Source organism: Neofelis nebulosa, chromosome 2 (genome assembly GCF_028018385.1).
Source record: "Neofelis nebulosa isolate mNeoNeb1 chromosome 2, mNeoNeb1.pri, whole genome shotgun sequence".
Classification (NCBI taxonomy): domain Eukaryota; kingdom Metazoa; phylum Chordata; class Mammalia; order Carnivora; family Felidae; genus Neofelis; species Neofelis nebulosa.
In genome coordinates this window covers 35,953,329-35,969,613 of record NC_080783.1, presented here as the reverse complement: position 1 = coordinate 35,969,613, position 16,285 = coordinate 35,953,329, and the positions used below count along the sequence as shown (strand labels likewise).

At 38.6% G+C, this 16,285-nt stretch overlaps 1 protein-coding gene across 4 annotated transcripts; it reads left to right on the top strand.

Annotated features, from left to right (window-relative positions):
- Window positions 1–8: 8 nt before the first annotated feature.
- MAIP1 (matrix AAA peptidase interacting protein 1) lies at window positions 9–9,798 on the top strand. 4 transcript variants are annotated; one of them, XR_009256431.1, is made up of 5 exons: window positions 9–661; window positions 5,568–5,639; window positions 6,257–6,383; window positions 7,681–7,834; window positions 9,494–9,798. XR_009256431.1 is itself a non-coding variant. In XM_058710019.1 (5 exons), exons 1-5 carry the CDS (start codon window positions 221–223, stop codon window positions 9,570–9,572), a joined length of 867 nt encoding a protein of 288 aa, XP_058566002.1. In that variant the 5' UTR covers window positions 22–220; the 3' UTR covers window positions 9,573–9,798. The 4 variants fall into 4 exon arrangements, 1 of the variants encoding a protein (XP_058566002.1); XR_009256430.1 differs by lacking the exon at window positions 7,681–7,834 and adding an exon at window positions 7,500–7,643 and having other exon boundaries at window positions 10–661; window positions 9,494–9,540; XR_009256429.1 differs by lacking the exon at window positions 7,681–7,834 and adding an exon at window positions 7,542–7,643 and having other exon boundaries at window positions 12–661.
- The last annotated feature ends 6,487 nt before the right edge of the window (window positions 9,799–16,285 follow it).

Sequence of the window (16,285 nt, the reverse complement as noted above, 5' to 3'; positions counted from 1 at the left end):
CGCTCGACTCGCTAGAGCGGCTGGTCGGAGATCCGGGCCCGGGGCCACAGGGCCTCCGTGTGAGCTGCGTGCCGGAGAGCCGGAGTGAGGCCGACTCACCAGAGGTGGCAGCAACAGGCCAGATTCACTCTCTAGTCTCCTCCGGATGCGGCCAAGCTGGTTTCCCACCGACTTTCATTCGACACGGCACAGACAGGGACTGGGGTGAAAAGCCATAAAGATGGCGCTGGCTGTTCGTCTTTTGCCCCGCTTGCTGCTCGCTCCGCCGCTGCCCGGCGGGGCCGGCCGACCCCGGACTCCCCGTGGAGCTGAGGTGAGACCGCCGTTGGCTGAACTCTGCCGCTTCTGCCGCCGCCGCCTCGGGTCCGGACCGGTCCCGCTTCCTCGAGTCACTTGGGCCTCGGCGCTGCCCGCTCGGGGCCCGCAGCGTCCCCTGCTCAGCCCTCCGGGACTACCCGCAGCCCTCTCCGCTTTCCCTGCCTACCCCCGGCGCAGCTACAGCGCCGAGGAGCAGCCCCAGCCGCGCCAGAAAACCAAGATGATCATTCTGGGATTCTCCAACCCCATCAACTGGGTTCGGACTCGAATTTACGCCTTCCTGATCTGGGCCTATTTCGACCAAGAGTTCAGCATCGCAGAATTCTCTGAGGGAGCGAAGCAGGTTTGTTCATTTGCTTGGGGGTGACCTGTTCGCCTCTCCTGCATTCAGCGGTTCCATGCAAAAAGTGTTTAGCGATGAGGTTTCCTCACTGGGTCCCAAGGTATCCAAAGTGGGTAGTGACCCAGACACAGCCCTCCGCTACTTCTTGACTAAAATTCAGCTGCTTCTTACGTTTGCACGGTCGCCGAGGAGGAAGAGGGGTTCGATTGAGACACCAGTTCCACCAGCTGAAGTCCTCCAATTCCTTTTTCTGCTCTACAGGTTTTGAATCCGATAGAAATGAATTCGATTCAAAGCCCATTTCTGCCACCTAAAAGCTACATGGTTTTATCTTTCTGAACATCACTTTCTGCAAAATTAAGAAGACCATGCCTGGCACATAGCAGGCCCTCCACAGATATTAGTTGAATAAATGAATGAGTAGATGCGATCGTTTTGAAGAGTAAATAAGGTAGCATTTTCAAATGCAATAATGTAATTTTAGGTAGAAAAACAAAACTTCCTGCTAGCCATTTGGCAGAGCTCCCCAGCCCATCTCCCTAACCCCGAATTCTCCCCCATCATACTCTTTAAAGACTAACTTAGAGATAAGGAGTTTTACCCTTTCAAAGAATTTGCTGAGCAACCTGGTCGCTAATAAGTGCATAACATCCTACACACTGAGAAATAGCCTTTGGTGATTCATAACCCTGACCCCTTCCCTTTTCTTTCTCTTTCTTTCTGAGTGGCTGATAATACCTTGCCTTACCCTTGTCCCATAACAGTCACTTTGGGTCCTGAGATTATTTATGGATTTCTTTGTGTACATGCATTTTTCTGGGATGAAAGTCCATCTATAAATGTCTTTCGAATCCCTCGGAGAGTTTGTCATTCCCGAACATTTCAGAACTGTTGATAAATAGAAGTCATAGTTTATTTCCCAGTTCATACTGCCATATACCTTAAACTTATGCTATAACTGTAATTATTTCGCAGTACTGATTGTATAAATAAATGTTTCCAACTTCATATAATCAGTGTCAATATTAACTCCTGCCTCCTGCTTCCCTGAGTCAACTCTTGACTGATTTATGTGTTTATAAAAAAGTTAAAAAGCAAAAGCTTTTAATTAATAGCGTTATAAGTGGTAAACCTCTGCTCATATCAGTTCTCAAAATCTTTTGTCATGTAGAGGTAAATTGGTGTGATTCTACTATCCTCCACAATGCCCACTGAGGACACATGAACTTGTGTGCCTCATAACATATTAAATGACTGGACCAGCTCATTTATGTGTCAGTGAGGAATGGAAACCCTCTCCCCTTCTTGGGCAGGAATCAGGTTTTACACCCCATTTCCTCTGAACACAGAGGAGCATGGGACACTTTTTAGCCACTCTCTGATCCAGACCACTCTCTGGTCTCCAGCTATTAGCTATTTTTGCCCTCATCCTTGCTATTAAGTAGTATCTCCATCCTTTCATCAGCCAGTCTGTATACACGTTTTGCCTCATCTAAGTCGGTTTTTGTGCATTTAACCATTGTGATTTCCAAAAGGAATGTTGGGTCATCCATGGCAAATATTTATCAATTCCTTTAAACCAATGCTTATAACATACCTTTTGTATCAAGCAAATCAGTTATTTCACACCTAAGATTTAAGAGGACATGGCCAAAAAACCTCCACCCTACTAGATCTCTTTATGCAATAATGCAACTGTGTCTTCTTTGCATGGGTTTAAAAGTCTAGGGCTTAGGAATAATCTGGTGCAAAAGCCTTAGCTAGTTCATCTACTCTCATGGGCTCCACTTGCCCTTTCTCCTTAATCTAACCTCTCAGCAATAAAATGTTATCTTGGGTTGTGAATATCAAGTTATCATTAGAGCACGTTCATTCAGATTTTTTTTTTTTTATATCAGAGAACATGAAAACAAAAAGGCATCTTCAGGACCATTCTAGTCTAATTCTCCTTTACAGATGATAAAACAGTTGGCTCAAGGATGCATTGTAAGCAATGTCTTGTGACCCTATCTATAAGCAGTCTTGGTCTCCAGTCACTAGAAATTGAGAAGGTTAATTATGGTCTGAATAAGCTTTTATTCATCACATGAGCCAGAGACATATGTGGTCCAGTGCTATAGCTTTATTAGCTCCACAGACCCTGCTTTCCATTAATATGTACATATAATATGGAATCTTCCCTCTTACTGCCATCAAACAGCAGTAATCATATACTGTATGTTTTCTTATATATCTTAAGTTTTGTCCTTTTCTATGAAAAAGAAGGCTATCTCTTAGAAGCCTCTCTAGGTTAGATACTCCTTGTCATCAATGCCTCATCAGGGCAGCTTACGACAGTTCTGACACTAACTCCCTGGAGTTAATACAGATCCTACAGGTTAAGGGCTCAGTCCCACATGACTGACTCCACTTCGGATGCTAATTACAAGTCTAGGCCTCCATTTAACTGGCCAGTTATAAATAGAGGGTTCCCACATTCTCCTTCCTCAAGTTCCATGATTTGCCAAAACAGCTCATAGAACTAAGGAGTGCACTTTACTTGCTATTTTCAGTTTTTTAGAAAGAATACAATTCAGGAGCAGCCAGATGGAAGAGATGCATAGGGCAAGGCATGTGGGAAGGGTATGGAGCTCCCGTGCTTTCTGGGTGCACCACTTTCCCAGCATCTCCACATGTTCACCAACCTGGAAGCTCTTCTAATTCCTTCGTTAGGGTTTTTAATGGAGGTTCCATTATTTAGCCACGAATGATTAAATCATTGGCAATTGGTGATTAATTCAATCCCCAGCCCCTCTTCCCTTCCTGAGTCTAGGGGTGGAGCTGAAAGTTTCAACCCTCCGATCACGTGATTGGTTCTTCTGACAAGAGTCACCTCATTAGCCTGAACTCCGGTATGGTTGAAAGGGGCTTGTTTTAGGAACTCTGTGCCGGGAGGTGGAACAGAACAAGTGTATATTTTCTTCTTACATCACAATGTCACACTATTGATATGTGCATATGATCCATCTTCCCTATTACTGCCATCAAACCACATTAATCATATAGTGTTTATTTTCCTGTATCTTCCTGTATCTTCTTGCATGTTGTATAGGCTATTTCCTAGCCTCTTTAGGTTAGACACTCCTGTATCATCTAAGCCTTCTCAGAGCAGCTTCCTGATCGATATTATCTGATCAGATAATTTGCTCAGGTGTGATCTTCTTAGGCCACACAAACATCACACCTTGGCCATACAAACTAGAATGTAGTGGTTGGTTTCACCATGATTGTTATGGTCTTTTTTCTTCTTACCTAAATACCACCCGTCTTCCTCACATGAAGGCTTATTAATACAGATAGTGTCTTTGAACCCTGAGGGCCTCTCACATGTTTGCAAGGGGTCCTGGAATCCATTTGGATATATGCATTTTCTGAAAATTCAACAACTCTTATTATGTCTCTTTGCCAGGGCTGCCATAACAAAATACCACAGTCTGGGGCACAGAACTTTATTTCCTCACAGTTCTAGAGGATAGAAGTCCAAGATCCAGGTATTGATAGGTTTGGTTTCTTCTGAAGTCTCTCTCCTTTGCTTGCAGATGGCTGTCTTCTGTGTCCTCACTCTTGTTCCCCCCCCCCCCCCCCACCTCTGTGTGCATGTGCCCCTGGTGCTTTGTGTGTCAGTATTTCCTCTTATAAGGACACTAGTCAGGTTGGGCTAAGGCCCCCCCCTCATCTTACTTAATCACTTCTTTAAAGACCCTGTCTCCAAATTCAGTCCTGAGGTACTGGGAGTTAGGGTTTCAACATATGAATTCGGGGGAAACAGTTCATCCCATAACATTCCATCCCAAACAATTATTGTCTGTCTGACATGCCTTTGCATCTGCTTTGTCTTGCCAGTTCTTTGCATTTCATCTGAGATGTTCCTTCCTTTAAGAGGCCCTCTCTGGTCCTCCCAGATTGACTTAAGTGGTGCTTCTGCTCAAGTCATCCTGTTCTTGCCCCTGTCATAATTCTTGAACTTGTCCGTTTACTTGCCTCCCTTCTCAAGTAGACTGAAAGCTACTTGAAAACAGGTAGGTCTTATACACAGTTTCATTTCTCACGGCTAAAAATATGGAGGATTGTAGTCGGTTCCTCCCTACTTTAAAATGGGATATCGGGGCACCTGGGTAGTTCATTTGGTTAAACATCCAACTCTTGGTTTTGGCTCAGGTCATGATCTCGCAGTTCATGAGTTCAAGCCCTGCATTGGTCTCTGCACTGATAGAGTGGAGCCTCCTTGGGATTCTCTGTGTCTCTCTCTGCCCCTTCTCTGCTCATAATATCTCTCTCTCTCTCTCTCTCTCTCTCTCTCAAAAATAAATAAAATATTTTTTTAAATGGGATCTCATACATCTCACTGTATTAGACTGTGTAAACTCATTATATTTTCTCCCACTTTCCCAAACCTGCCTTCCCTATCTTAATGAGGTTCAGATTGCAGCCCAGATCTCCAGACTCCCATTACAATCTCGAATGTACTACTTACAAAATTCTTTGGGTTCTTGGGGAAGGGGGAGGGGTCATATAATAGTCATTACAGTGATAACAGTGATTACTTCATTATTATTTTAAAAGGAATTCTGTAGGAGGATTCTTATGTGAAGAGTTATGCTTGTACATATACCATCTTTTCCCAGGTCCTAAGAGTGGTTACCTAATTGGCAATCAGCTCACTACTGTATATGTGGGAAGGCCATATGAGAAGAGACAAGCCAAGCAACTTTGAAGCATATCATAGTATTTGACATTGCTTATCCTTTATCATAAAATAGTCTTTGTGATATCAAGCTAATTAAGTATGAGCATTGTATGTTGTATGGTATTTTGCATGATGTTTTGAAATAATGATTACCACTCCTCACCTTTTTTTTTTTTAAAGGCTTTTGCTCATGTGTCCAAGTTGCTGTCACAATGTAAATTTGATCTATTGGAAGAACTTGTGGCCAAAGAGGTAAAGTATACTTTTAATTTTCCTTTAAAAATAAGTGTATTACTCTCTTGCAATAGAATGATATGCATTACCCTTATTTATGCTTAAAAGTAGTATGTGTGCCATCAGCCAAAGTAGAGTCCTTGTATCTTTACTTTTGGGTACTTTGGGTCATATAAAAGCATAGAATGCTTGCTACTTAAGGTATAGCTAAGTAAATACGATGTCTTACACTTGTTTTTGTACTGAATGTTCTGTAGGAATTACCTGTTGAACAATTAGATGCCTTTCAGGATTGCTTTTGAATATGAGTAAATGTAGTAAATTTAAAAATAGGTTTAGGGGTGCTGGGGTGGCTCAGTTAAGCATCCGACATCAGCTCAGGTCATGATCTTGCGGTTCGTGGGTTTGAGCCTCACGTTGGGCTCTGTGCTGACAGCTCAGAGCCTGGAGCCTGCTTTGGATTCTGTGTCTCCCTCTCTCTTTGCTCCTTTCCTCCTCATGCTCTCTCTCTAAAATAAATAAACATTAAAAAAAGTAGGTTTAGAAAAATTCATTCCATAAAGAATTCATCTGCTTACTGAAAGGCTTTTGAAAATTCAGTAGGTGAACTATGGTTTGCTTTTTTCCATACTTAGGTGCTACATATATTGAAGGAAAAGGTTACTTCATTACCTGATAACCATAAAAATGCCCTTGCTGCTGACATAGATGAAATTGTATACACATCAACAGGAGACATCTCCATTTACTATGATGAGAAAGGTACTGCTGGAACATAGTCAACTTTAAATGATAAATAATTGCCCAGATAGGCTAAACTAGTGGATAATCATGAAATAGTGGGGTTTTGTCGGTACAGTGGATATGTTTAGAAATTCAAGAAAAATAATACGTTCATTCTTTAAGGACCTACCTACGAAAGAGTTAAGATATGGTAATAGTTATTTAAGCCCTTCTATCTAAGCACCTTCCTCTACTATTATTTCATTCACAAGAGAAGATATTGTCACTTAAGTTGATGACGATTGTCTAAGGCTGCTATCATGTCTCAAATAGAGAATATATGTTTCAGATTTCCTAATTTGAAGGAAACAGTTGAACATTTTAAATGTCTAGCTGTAGATTAAATAAGAGTGAGGAGTAAAAAGTAAAAAATATCAGTTAAAGACTGTTTTGAAAGTAAGATTAACTGTTTAACTCCCAAATTGGATTTATTTGGAGATAATGAAAAAGACTGAAAGGAACTTTACTGGTTATCTCATTTTTCTCCTTGTCCAATGCAAACATTTTTCCCTATAATATTCCCCAAAATTTATTGACTCATTTGTTCCTTTTACAAATATTTGCAAATGTATTATGTGCCAGGCACACAGGAAATCTAGCCTTTGCTTACATACTTTCCAAGGCAGTTCTGATATAGGACTCTTTAATAGTTAAACATTTTTCATACGCATGTTAACTTGAAACATTTCTATAGGTACTTTTAGTGATAAATATTTTCTTCTGCCTAACATTTCAAATTAAATCTCAGCACCATGGTCACTACTTGATTTTAACCCAGGACCTTGTTAGAATCACTAGGCACATAGCAGAGTGAATGAAGGTAAATAGTACATGTTCAATAAATCATAACTATTATTTCTGAGATACAGAGAAGGTAAATATATCATAAACCCTAGGAGAATTTTCTAAAAATAAGAAGAAATCAATGTAAGTATCTTACTTTGTTATTCTAGTTAGACTAGAATACGTACAAAATAGGATAGATACAAACTCGTGTAGCTACTGCCACTTTCTAATTTCATTTTGAATATATGGATGATAGATTATTGTGATTTGTATTTGTATGTGTGTGTGTGTGTTTTTTCTCTAAGGAAGGAAGTTTGTTAACATCCTGATGTGCTTTTGGTATCTAACCAGTGCCAACATCCCCAGTGAAACTTTAAGTGGAGCCAGTGTATTCCAGGTTAAATTGGGGGATCAGAACGTGGAAACTAAACAACTTCTTAGTGCAAGCTATGAGTAAGTCTAATCCCATCTCATTGTTTCCTTTCTCTAGAAAATGGAAGGTAGTATGAAGGAAGTATGAAGGTATGAAAGCTAAAGGGAGCTTTAGGAAGAAAAGCATTGAAATTTGACAAGTTATTTAAGAAGAGAGAAAGTCATAAAGGCATACTGGATATGAAACAGAAGTGTTGAGAAATTAGAAAGAGGTAATGCTGCTGAATGTAATTAAAAGGTGTTTCAGCTGTCTATCGATGTGTCATAAACCACTCCCAAACTCAGTAACTAAGCAGCCATTTATTTTGTCTGCTGCTTTACTGCTCAGGAATTTGGGAAAGGCACAGCCATGAGGTTTTCGTTGCTTCACCTGCCATCAACCAGGGTGGCAAGGGCTGCAGAAATCATTTCCACGATGGCTTCTTCACTCACACGTGCCCCACTTGGTGCTCCTTGGCTTCCGCACATAATGTCTCATTCCCCAGGGGCTCTCTTCATGGCTTGGGCCTGTGGCAGTCTCCAGCTGTTCACATGTTTTACCAGGTGGTCAGCTAGGCTGGTAAAGGGCTATCCCAGGATCGGAACATCGTTTCCACCTTAGTCTACCTGTCAAAGCAGTCATAGGACCTACACAGTTGAAAGGACATGGAGAGATTCCACCTTTTATCGGGCAATAGCAGGGTCCCATTGCAGAAGAGCATGTGGGATGGGGCGTATGGTTATAACCTCACTCGGGAAATAAAATCTGCCACAGGTGGCACATGGGTGATTCACTCACTAGACATTTACTGATCATTCCCTATTTATCAAGTACCCTGTTAGGGTTTCAGATACAAAAATGAAGAGTTCCTGCCTGTAAAGAGGTACTATCTAGTAGGTTAGCAATGTATTTAAAAGAGACACTATCGTGTATTTTTTGCTAATAAAATTTGGAACAGTGAATCAGTCAAGCAGGTTACTGGAGACATAATTTAATATTTAAAAGAGAATACTATTATGTTGCTGAAAGTATATAAACCTAATTTAAAATAAATCCCAAAAATGACCTAAGAAAATCTATTCTGTTTCAGTAAGGTAAAAGGGAATTGTATCCTTATTTTTTCACTTTATTTGAAATGTGCTTTTTTTCTTTTTTTAAATTTTGCTTTATTTGTAATTATATAAAATATATATTTAAATACTTCAATCTACAGAATCATCTCCTTTTAAAGATATCACTTGTAATTAAAGAACAATATAATCAATACTCACCTTTGATCCCTCTGATATTCCCTACTAAGGCCATGGGCAGCTCATAAACACTGTTATTTTCAAGATTGATCTAATGTATATAAACCAAATTCCACTAAAATACCCTTTTCATCACCATAGCCCAATTTATTTTTTCTCATATTAGGCATATGTTCTAGCTAGTATTTAACAACAGAATAATACCCAAGTTTCTCTCAAGGACTGGTAGATGTTGGAGTATATATCAGTTCATTAAAAATACTCATTTTAGGGGCACCTAGGTAGGTCGGGTGGTTAAACGTCTGACTCTTGATTTCAGCTCGGGTTATGATCTCACCATCATGAGTCTGAGCCCCACATTGGGCTCTACTGGGCATGCAGCCTGCTTGAGATTCTCTCTCCTTCTCCCTCTGCCCCTCCTCTGTGCATGCTCTCATTTTAGTGGAAAATGTTCTAATTTTGTGACGATACTTTTGCTGATTGAATTGGTAAATTAAACTTTTTTGTTTTGATTTTTATTTATGATTTACCATTAGCTTGTTGCTAAAAATTGCCTCTAATGTACATTTGGAAATGATATAGTTATCCAAGAAGTATTTGGACTAATGTAAGATTCATATTATTTGTAATTTTTCCCCTAGATTTCAGAGGGAGTTTACACAAGGAGTAAAGCCTGACTGGACCATCGCACGGATTGAACACTCAAAGTTATTAGAATGATCTTTCTTGAAAAATCAGCTTGTTGGACTTTTGGCAATTACTATGAAAAATTAAGGAAAAAACCATTTTGGATCAGTTGATCTTCACATAGTCAAGTCTGTGGATCACTTTTGTATTATTTTGAAATATTCCTTGTAGTATATTGGCATGGTACAGTAAAGCCTTTTCCACAGATTATTATCACCTTCTATAAAAGAGATCAAAGTAAAAAAACTACAACAGCTCATTGTTGGTGTCATATTCAGTATCATTTCTTTTTTTGTTTTAAATTTAAAAAAAAATTTTTTTTATGTTTATTCATTTTTGAGAGACAGAGGGAGACAGAGTGTGATTGACGGAGGGAGACAGAGAATCTGAAGCAGGCTTCATGCTCGGAGCTGTCAGCACAGAGCCCGACCTGGGGCTCAAATTCACATGCCGCGAGATCATGACTTGAGCCGAAGTCAGATGCCCAACCGACTGAGACACCCAGGCACCCCTTCAGTATCTTTTCTTTTCTTTTCTTTTCTTTTCTTTTCTTTTCTTTTCTTTTCTTTTCTTTTCTTTTCTTCTGTTTTCTTTTCTTTTCTTTTCTTTCCTTTCCTTTCCTTTCCTTTTCTTTTGTTTTCTTTGTTATATTTGTGTGTCTTTTATTTTTATTTCATATTTACTTTTTTTTTTAATTTACATCCAAATTAGCATATAGTGCAACAATGATTTCAGGAGTAGATTCCTTAGTGCCCCTTACCCATTTAGCCCATCCCCCCTGCTACAACCCTTCCAGCAACCCTCAGTTTGTTCTCCATATTTATGAGTCTCTTCTGTTTTGTCCCCCTCCCTGTTTTTATGTTATTTTTGTTTCCCTTCCTTTATGTTCATCTGTTTTGTCTCTTAAAGTCTTCATATGAGTGAGGTCATATAATTTTTGTCTTTCTCTGAATTTCACTTAAGGATAATACCCTCCAGTTCCTTCCACATAGTTGCAAATGACAAGATTTCATTCTTTTTGATTGACAAGTAATACTCCATTGTATATCTATAACACATCTTTTTTATCCATTTATCCATCGATGGACATTTGGGCTCTTTCCATACTATGGCTATTGTTGATAGTGCTTTTATAAACATGGGGGTGCATGTGTCCCTTCGAAACAGCACATCTGTATCCCTTGAATAAATGCCTAGTAGCGCAATTGCTGGGTCGTAGGGTAGTTCTATTTTTAGTTCTTTGAGGAACCTCCATACTGTTTTCCAGAGTGGCTGCACCAGCTTGCATTCCCACCAGCAGTACAAAAGAGATCCTCTTTCTCTGCATCCTCGCCAACATCTGTTGTTGCCTGAGATGTACATGTTAGCCATTCTGACAGGTATGAGGTGGAATCTCATTGTGGTTTTGATTTGTATTTCCCTGATGAATGATGTTGAGCATTTTTTCATGTGTTGGTTGGCCATCTGGATGTCTTCTTTGGAGAAGTGCCTATTCATGTCTTTTACCCATTTATTCACGGGATTATTTGCTTTTGGGGTGTTGAGTTTGATAAGTTCTTTGTAGATTTTGGATACTAACCCTTCAGATGATATGTTGTTTGCAAATATCTTCTCCCATTCTGTCGGTTGCCTTTTAGTTTTGCTGATTGTTTCCTTCACTGTGCAGAAGCTTTTTATTTTTTTTTTATTTTTTATTTTTTTTAAATTTTTTTTTTTTTTTTCAACGTTTTTTTTTTTTTTTATTTATTTTTGGGACAGAGAGAGACAGAGCATGAACGGGGGAGGGGCAGAGAGAGAGGGAGACACAGAATCGGAAACAGGCTCCAGGCTCCGAGCCATCAGCCCAGAGCCTGACGCGGGGCTCGAACTCACGGACCGCGAGATCGTGACCTGGCTGAAGTCGGACGCTTAACCGACTGCGCCACCCAGGCGCCCCCAGAAGCTTTTTATTTTGATGAGGTTGCTGTAGTTCACATTTTTGCTTTTGTTTCCCTTGCTTCCAGAGATGTGTTGAGTAAGAAGTTGCTGCGGGCAAGATCAAAGAGGTTTTTGCCTGCTTTCTTCTCGAGGATTTTGATGGCTTCCTGTCTTACATTGAGGTCTTTCATCCACTTTGAGTTTATTTTTGTGTATGGTGTAAGAAAGTGATCCAGGTTCATTCTTCTGCATGTCGCTGTCCAGTTTTCCCAACACCACTTGCTGAAGGGAATGTTTTATTCCATTGGATATTCTTTCCTGCTTTGTCAAAGATTAGTTGGTCATATGTTTGTGGGTCCATTTCTGGGTTCTCTATTCTGTTCCATTGATCTGAGTGTCTGTTCTTGTGCCAGTACCATACTGTCTTGATGATTATAGCTTTGTAGAATATAGCTTGAAGTCCGGGGTTGTGATGCCTCCTGCTTTGGTTTTCTTTTTCAAGATTGCTTTGGCTAGTCGGGGTCTTTTCTTGTTCCATACAAATTTTAGGATTATTTGTTCTAGCTCTGTGAAGAATGCTGATGTTATTTTGGTAAGGATTGCATTGAATATGAAGATTGCTTTGGGTAGTATTGACATTTTACAATGTTTATTCTTCCTATCCAGGAGCATGGAATCTTTTTCCATTTTTTTGTGTCTTCTTCAATTTCTTTCATAAGCTTTCTATAGTTTTCAGTGTATAGATTTTTCACCTCTTTGGTTAGATTTATTCCTAGGTATTTTATGGGTTTTGGTGCAACTGTAAATGGGATCTATTCCTTGATTTCTCTTTCTGTTGCTACATTGTTGGTGAATAGGAATGCAACAGATTTCTGTGCATTGATTTTATATCCTGCAACTTTGCTGAATTTGTGAATCAGTTCTAGCAGCTTTTGGTGGAGTCTTTTGGGTTTTCCATATAGAGTATCATGTCATCTGTGAAGAGGGAAAGTTTGACCTCCTCCTGGCCGATGTGGATGCCTTTTATTTCTTTGTGTTGTCTGATTACAGAGTCTAAGACATCCAATACTGTGTTGAATAACAGTGGTGAGAGTGAACATCCCTGTCTTGTTCCTGACCTTAGGGGGAAAGCTGTCAGTTTTTCCCCATTGAGGATGATATTAGCATTGGGTCACTTGTATATGGCTTTTATGATCTTGAGGTATGCTTGTTCTATCCCTACTTTCTTGAGGGTTTTTATCAAGAAAGGATGCTGTATTTTGTCAAATGCTTTCTCTGCATCTATTGAGAGGATCAGACGGTTCTTGTCCTTTCTTTTATTGATGCGATGGATCATGTTATTTGTTTTGTGGATATTGAACCAGCCCTGCATCCCAGGTATAAATCCCACTTGGTCGTGGTGAATAATTTTTTTAATGTATTGTTGGGGCCAGTTGGCTAATATCTTGTTGAGGATTTTTGCATCCATGTTCATCAGGGAAATTGGTCTATAGTTCTTTTTAGTGGGGTCTCTGTCTGGTTTTGGAATCAAGGTAATACTGGCTTCATAGAAAGAGTTTGGAAGTTTTCTTTCCATTTCTATTTTTTGGAACAGCTTCAAGAGAATAGGTGTTAACTCTTCCTTAAATGTTTGGTAGAATTCCCCTGGTAAGCCATCTGGCCCTGCACTCTTGTTTTTTGGCAGATTTTTTATTACTAATTCGATTTCCTTACTGGTTATAGGTCTGTTCAAATTTTCTGTTTCTTCCTGTTTCAGTTTTGGTAGTGTACATTTTTCTAGGAATTTGTCCATTTCTTCCAGATTGCCCATTTTATTGGCATATAATTGCTCATAATATTCTCTTATTATTGTTTTTATTTCTGCTGTGTTGGTTGTGATCTCTCCTCTTTCATTCTTGATTGTACTTATTTGGGTCCTTTCCTTTTTCTTCTTGATCAAACTGGCTAGTGGTTTCTCAATTTTGTTAATTCTTTCAAAGAACCAGCTTCTGGTTTCGTTGATCTGTTCTACGGTTTTTTGTTTTTTGTTTTTTGTTTTGGTTTTGATAGCATTAACTTCTGCTCTAATCTTTATTATTTCCTGTTTTCTGCTGGCTTTGGGTTTTATTTGCTGTTCTTTTTCCAGCTCCTTAAGGTATAAGGTTAGGTTGTGTATCTGAGATCTTTCTTCCTTCTTTAGGAAGGCCTGGATTACTATATACTTTCCTCTTATGACTGCCTTTGCTGCGTACCAGAGGTTTTGAGTTGTGGTGTTATCATTTTCATTGACTTCCATATACTTTTTAATTTTCTCTTTAACTGCTTGGTTAGCCCATTCATTCTTTAGTAGGATGTTCTTCAGTCTCCAACTATTTGTTACTTTCCAAATTTTTTCCTTTGGTTGATTTTGAGTTTCATAGCATTGTGGTCTGAAAATATGCACGGTATGATCTCAATCTTTTTGTACTTACTTAGGGCTGATTTGTGTCCCAGTATATGGTCTATTCTGGAGAAGGTTCCATGTGCACTAGAGAAGACTGTATATTCTGCTGCTTTAGGATGAAATGTTCTGAATATATCTGTTAAGTCCATCTGGTCCAGTGTGTCATTCAAAGCCATTGTTTCCTTGTTGATTTTTTGATTAGATGATCTGTCCATTGCTGTGAGTGGGGTGTTGAAGTCTCCTACTATTATGGTATTACTATCGATGAGTTTCTTTATATTTGTGATTAATTGATTTATATATTTGTGTGCTGCCACATTTGGCGCATAAATGTTTACAATTGTTAGGTCTTCTTGGTGGATAGACCCCTTGATTATGATATAATGCCCTTCTGCATCTCTTGATACAGTCTTTATTTTGAAGTCTAGATTGTCTGATATAAGTATGAGTACTCCGGTTTTCTTTTGTTGACCATTAGCATGAAAGATGGTTCTCCATCCCCTTATTTTCAATCTGAAGGTGTCTTTAGGTCTAAAGTGGGTCTCTTGTAAACAGCATATAGATGAATCTTGTTTTCTTATCCATTCTGTTACCCTATATCTTTTGATTGGAGCATTGATTCCATTGATGTTTAGAGTGAGTACTGGAAGATATGAATTTATTGCTATTATGATGCTTGTAGAGTTGAAGTTTCTGGTGGTGTTCTCTGGTCCTTTCCAATCTTTGTTGCTTTTGGTATGTATGTGTGTGTGTGTGTGTGTGTGTGTGTGTGTGTGTGTGTGTGTATTTTTTTTTTCATCTTTTATCCCCTTAGAGAGTCCCCCTTAAAATTTTTGCAGGGCTGGTTTAGTGGTCACAAACTCCTTTAATTTTTGTTTGTCTCGGAAACTTTTTATCTCTCCTTCTATTTTGAATGACAGCCTTGCTGGATAAAGAATTCTTGGCTGCATATTTTTCTGATTCAGCACACTGAATATATCCTGCCACTCCTTTCTAGCCTGCCAAGTTTCTGTGGATAGGTCTGCTGCAAACCTGGTCTGTCTTCCCTTGTAGGTTGAGGACTTTTTTCCCTTGCTGCTTTCATGATTCTCTCCTTGCCTGAGTATTTTGTGAATTTGACTATGATATACCTTGTTGATGCTCAGTTTTTGTTGAATCTAATGGGAGTCCTCTGTGCTTCCTGGATTTTGACGTCTGTGTCTTTCCCCAGGTTAGGAAAGTTTTCTGCTATTATTTGCTCACATAACCTTCTACCCTATTTCTCTCTCTTCCTCTTCTAAGACCCCTATGATTCTGATGTTGTTCCTTTGTAATAAGTCACTGATTTCTCTAATTCTTAAATCGTGCTTTTTTGCCTTAATCTCCCTCTTTTTTTCTGCTTCATTATTCTCTATAAGTTTGTCCTCTATATCGCTGATTTTCTGTTCTGCCTCATCCATCCTTGCCGCTGCTGCATCCATCTGTGATTAGAGCTCAGTTATAGCATTTTTAATTTCATTCTATTTTTTACTTCTTTTAATTCTGAAGAAAGGGATTCTAATCTATTTTTTACTCCAACTAGTATTCTTATTATCGTGATTCTAAATTCTGGTTCAGACATCTTGCTTGTATCTGTGTTGGTTAAATCCCTGGCTGCCCTCTCTTCATGCTCTTCCTTTTGGGGTGAATGCCTTTGTTTTGTCATTTTGAAGGGAATAAAGGAATTAATGATGTAGAAAAGTTAAAATTAAAAAAATATTAAAATTAAAAAATTAAACACACACACACAAATCGAATAGATGATGCTAGATCCTAGGTGTGTTTTGGTCTGGGTGTTGAAAGTGGTTGAAAGGGTTGGGGGTGGGGGGGGAGAAAAGAAAAAAAAAAAGGAAATTGAGAATTTGAAAAATTGAGTACACTGAAGTAGACTAAAATGAAATGATGGGAGTAAACTAGAATTTGAAAAAATATACACAAAAGTAAAGAATATAGTAGGAAAAAATTAAAGAAAAATATTTTTAATAAAAATTAAAAATAAAAATGAATTATTTTTCTGTATTCAAGAAAAAATGAAAAAGGGAAAAAAGATTAAAAAAAGAAATAGTTTGAAAATTTGAAAAAGTGAATACCCTGTAGTAGACTAAAATAAAATGATGGAAGTAAAATAGAATTTGAAAAAATTTACATAAAAGCAAAATATATAGTTAACAAAATTAAAGAAAAATATTTTTAATAGAAATTGAAAGTAAAAATGAAGTTTTTCTCTTTCTGCATTCAAGAAAAAAAAGAAATGAAAAAGAAAAAAAGAAAAAAAAGGAAATCATTTGAAAATTTGGAAAGGTGAATACACTGAAGTAGACTAAAATAAAATGGAAGTAAAATAGAATTTGAAAGAATTTACACAAAAGTAAAAAATATAATGAAGAGT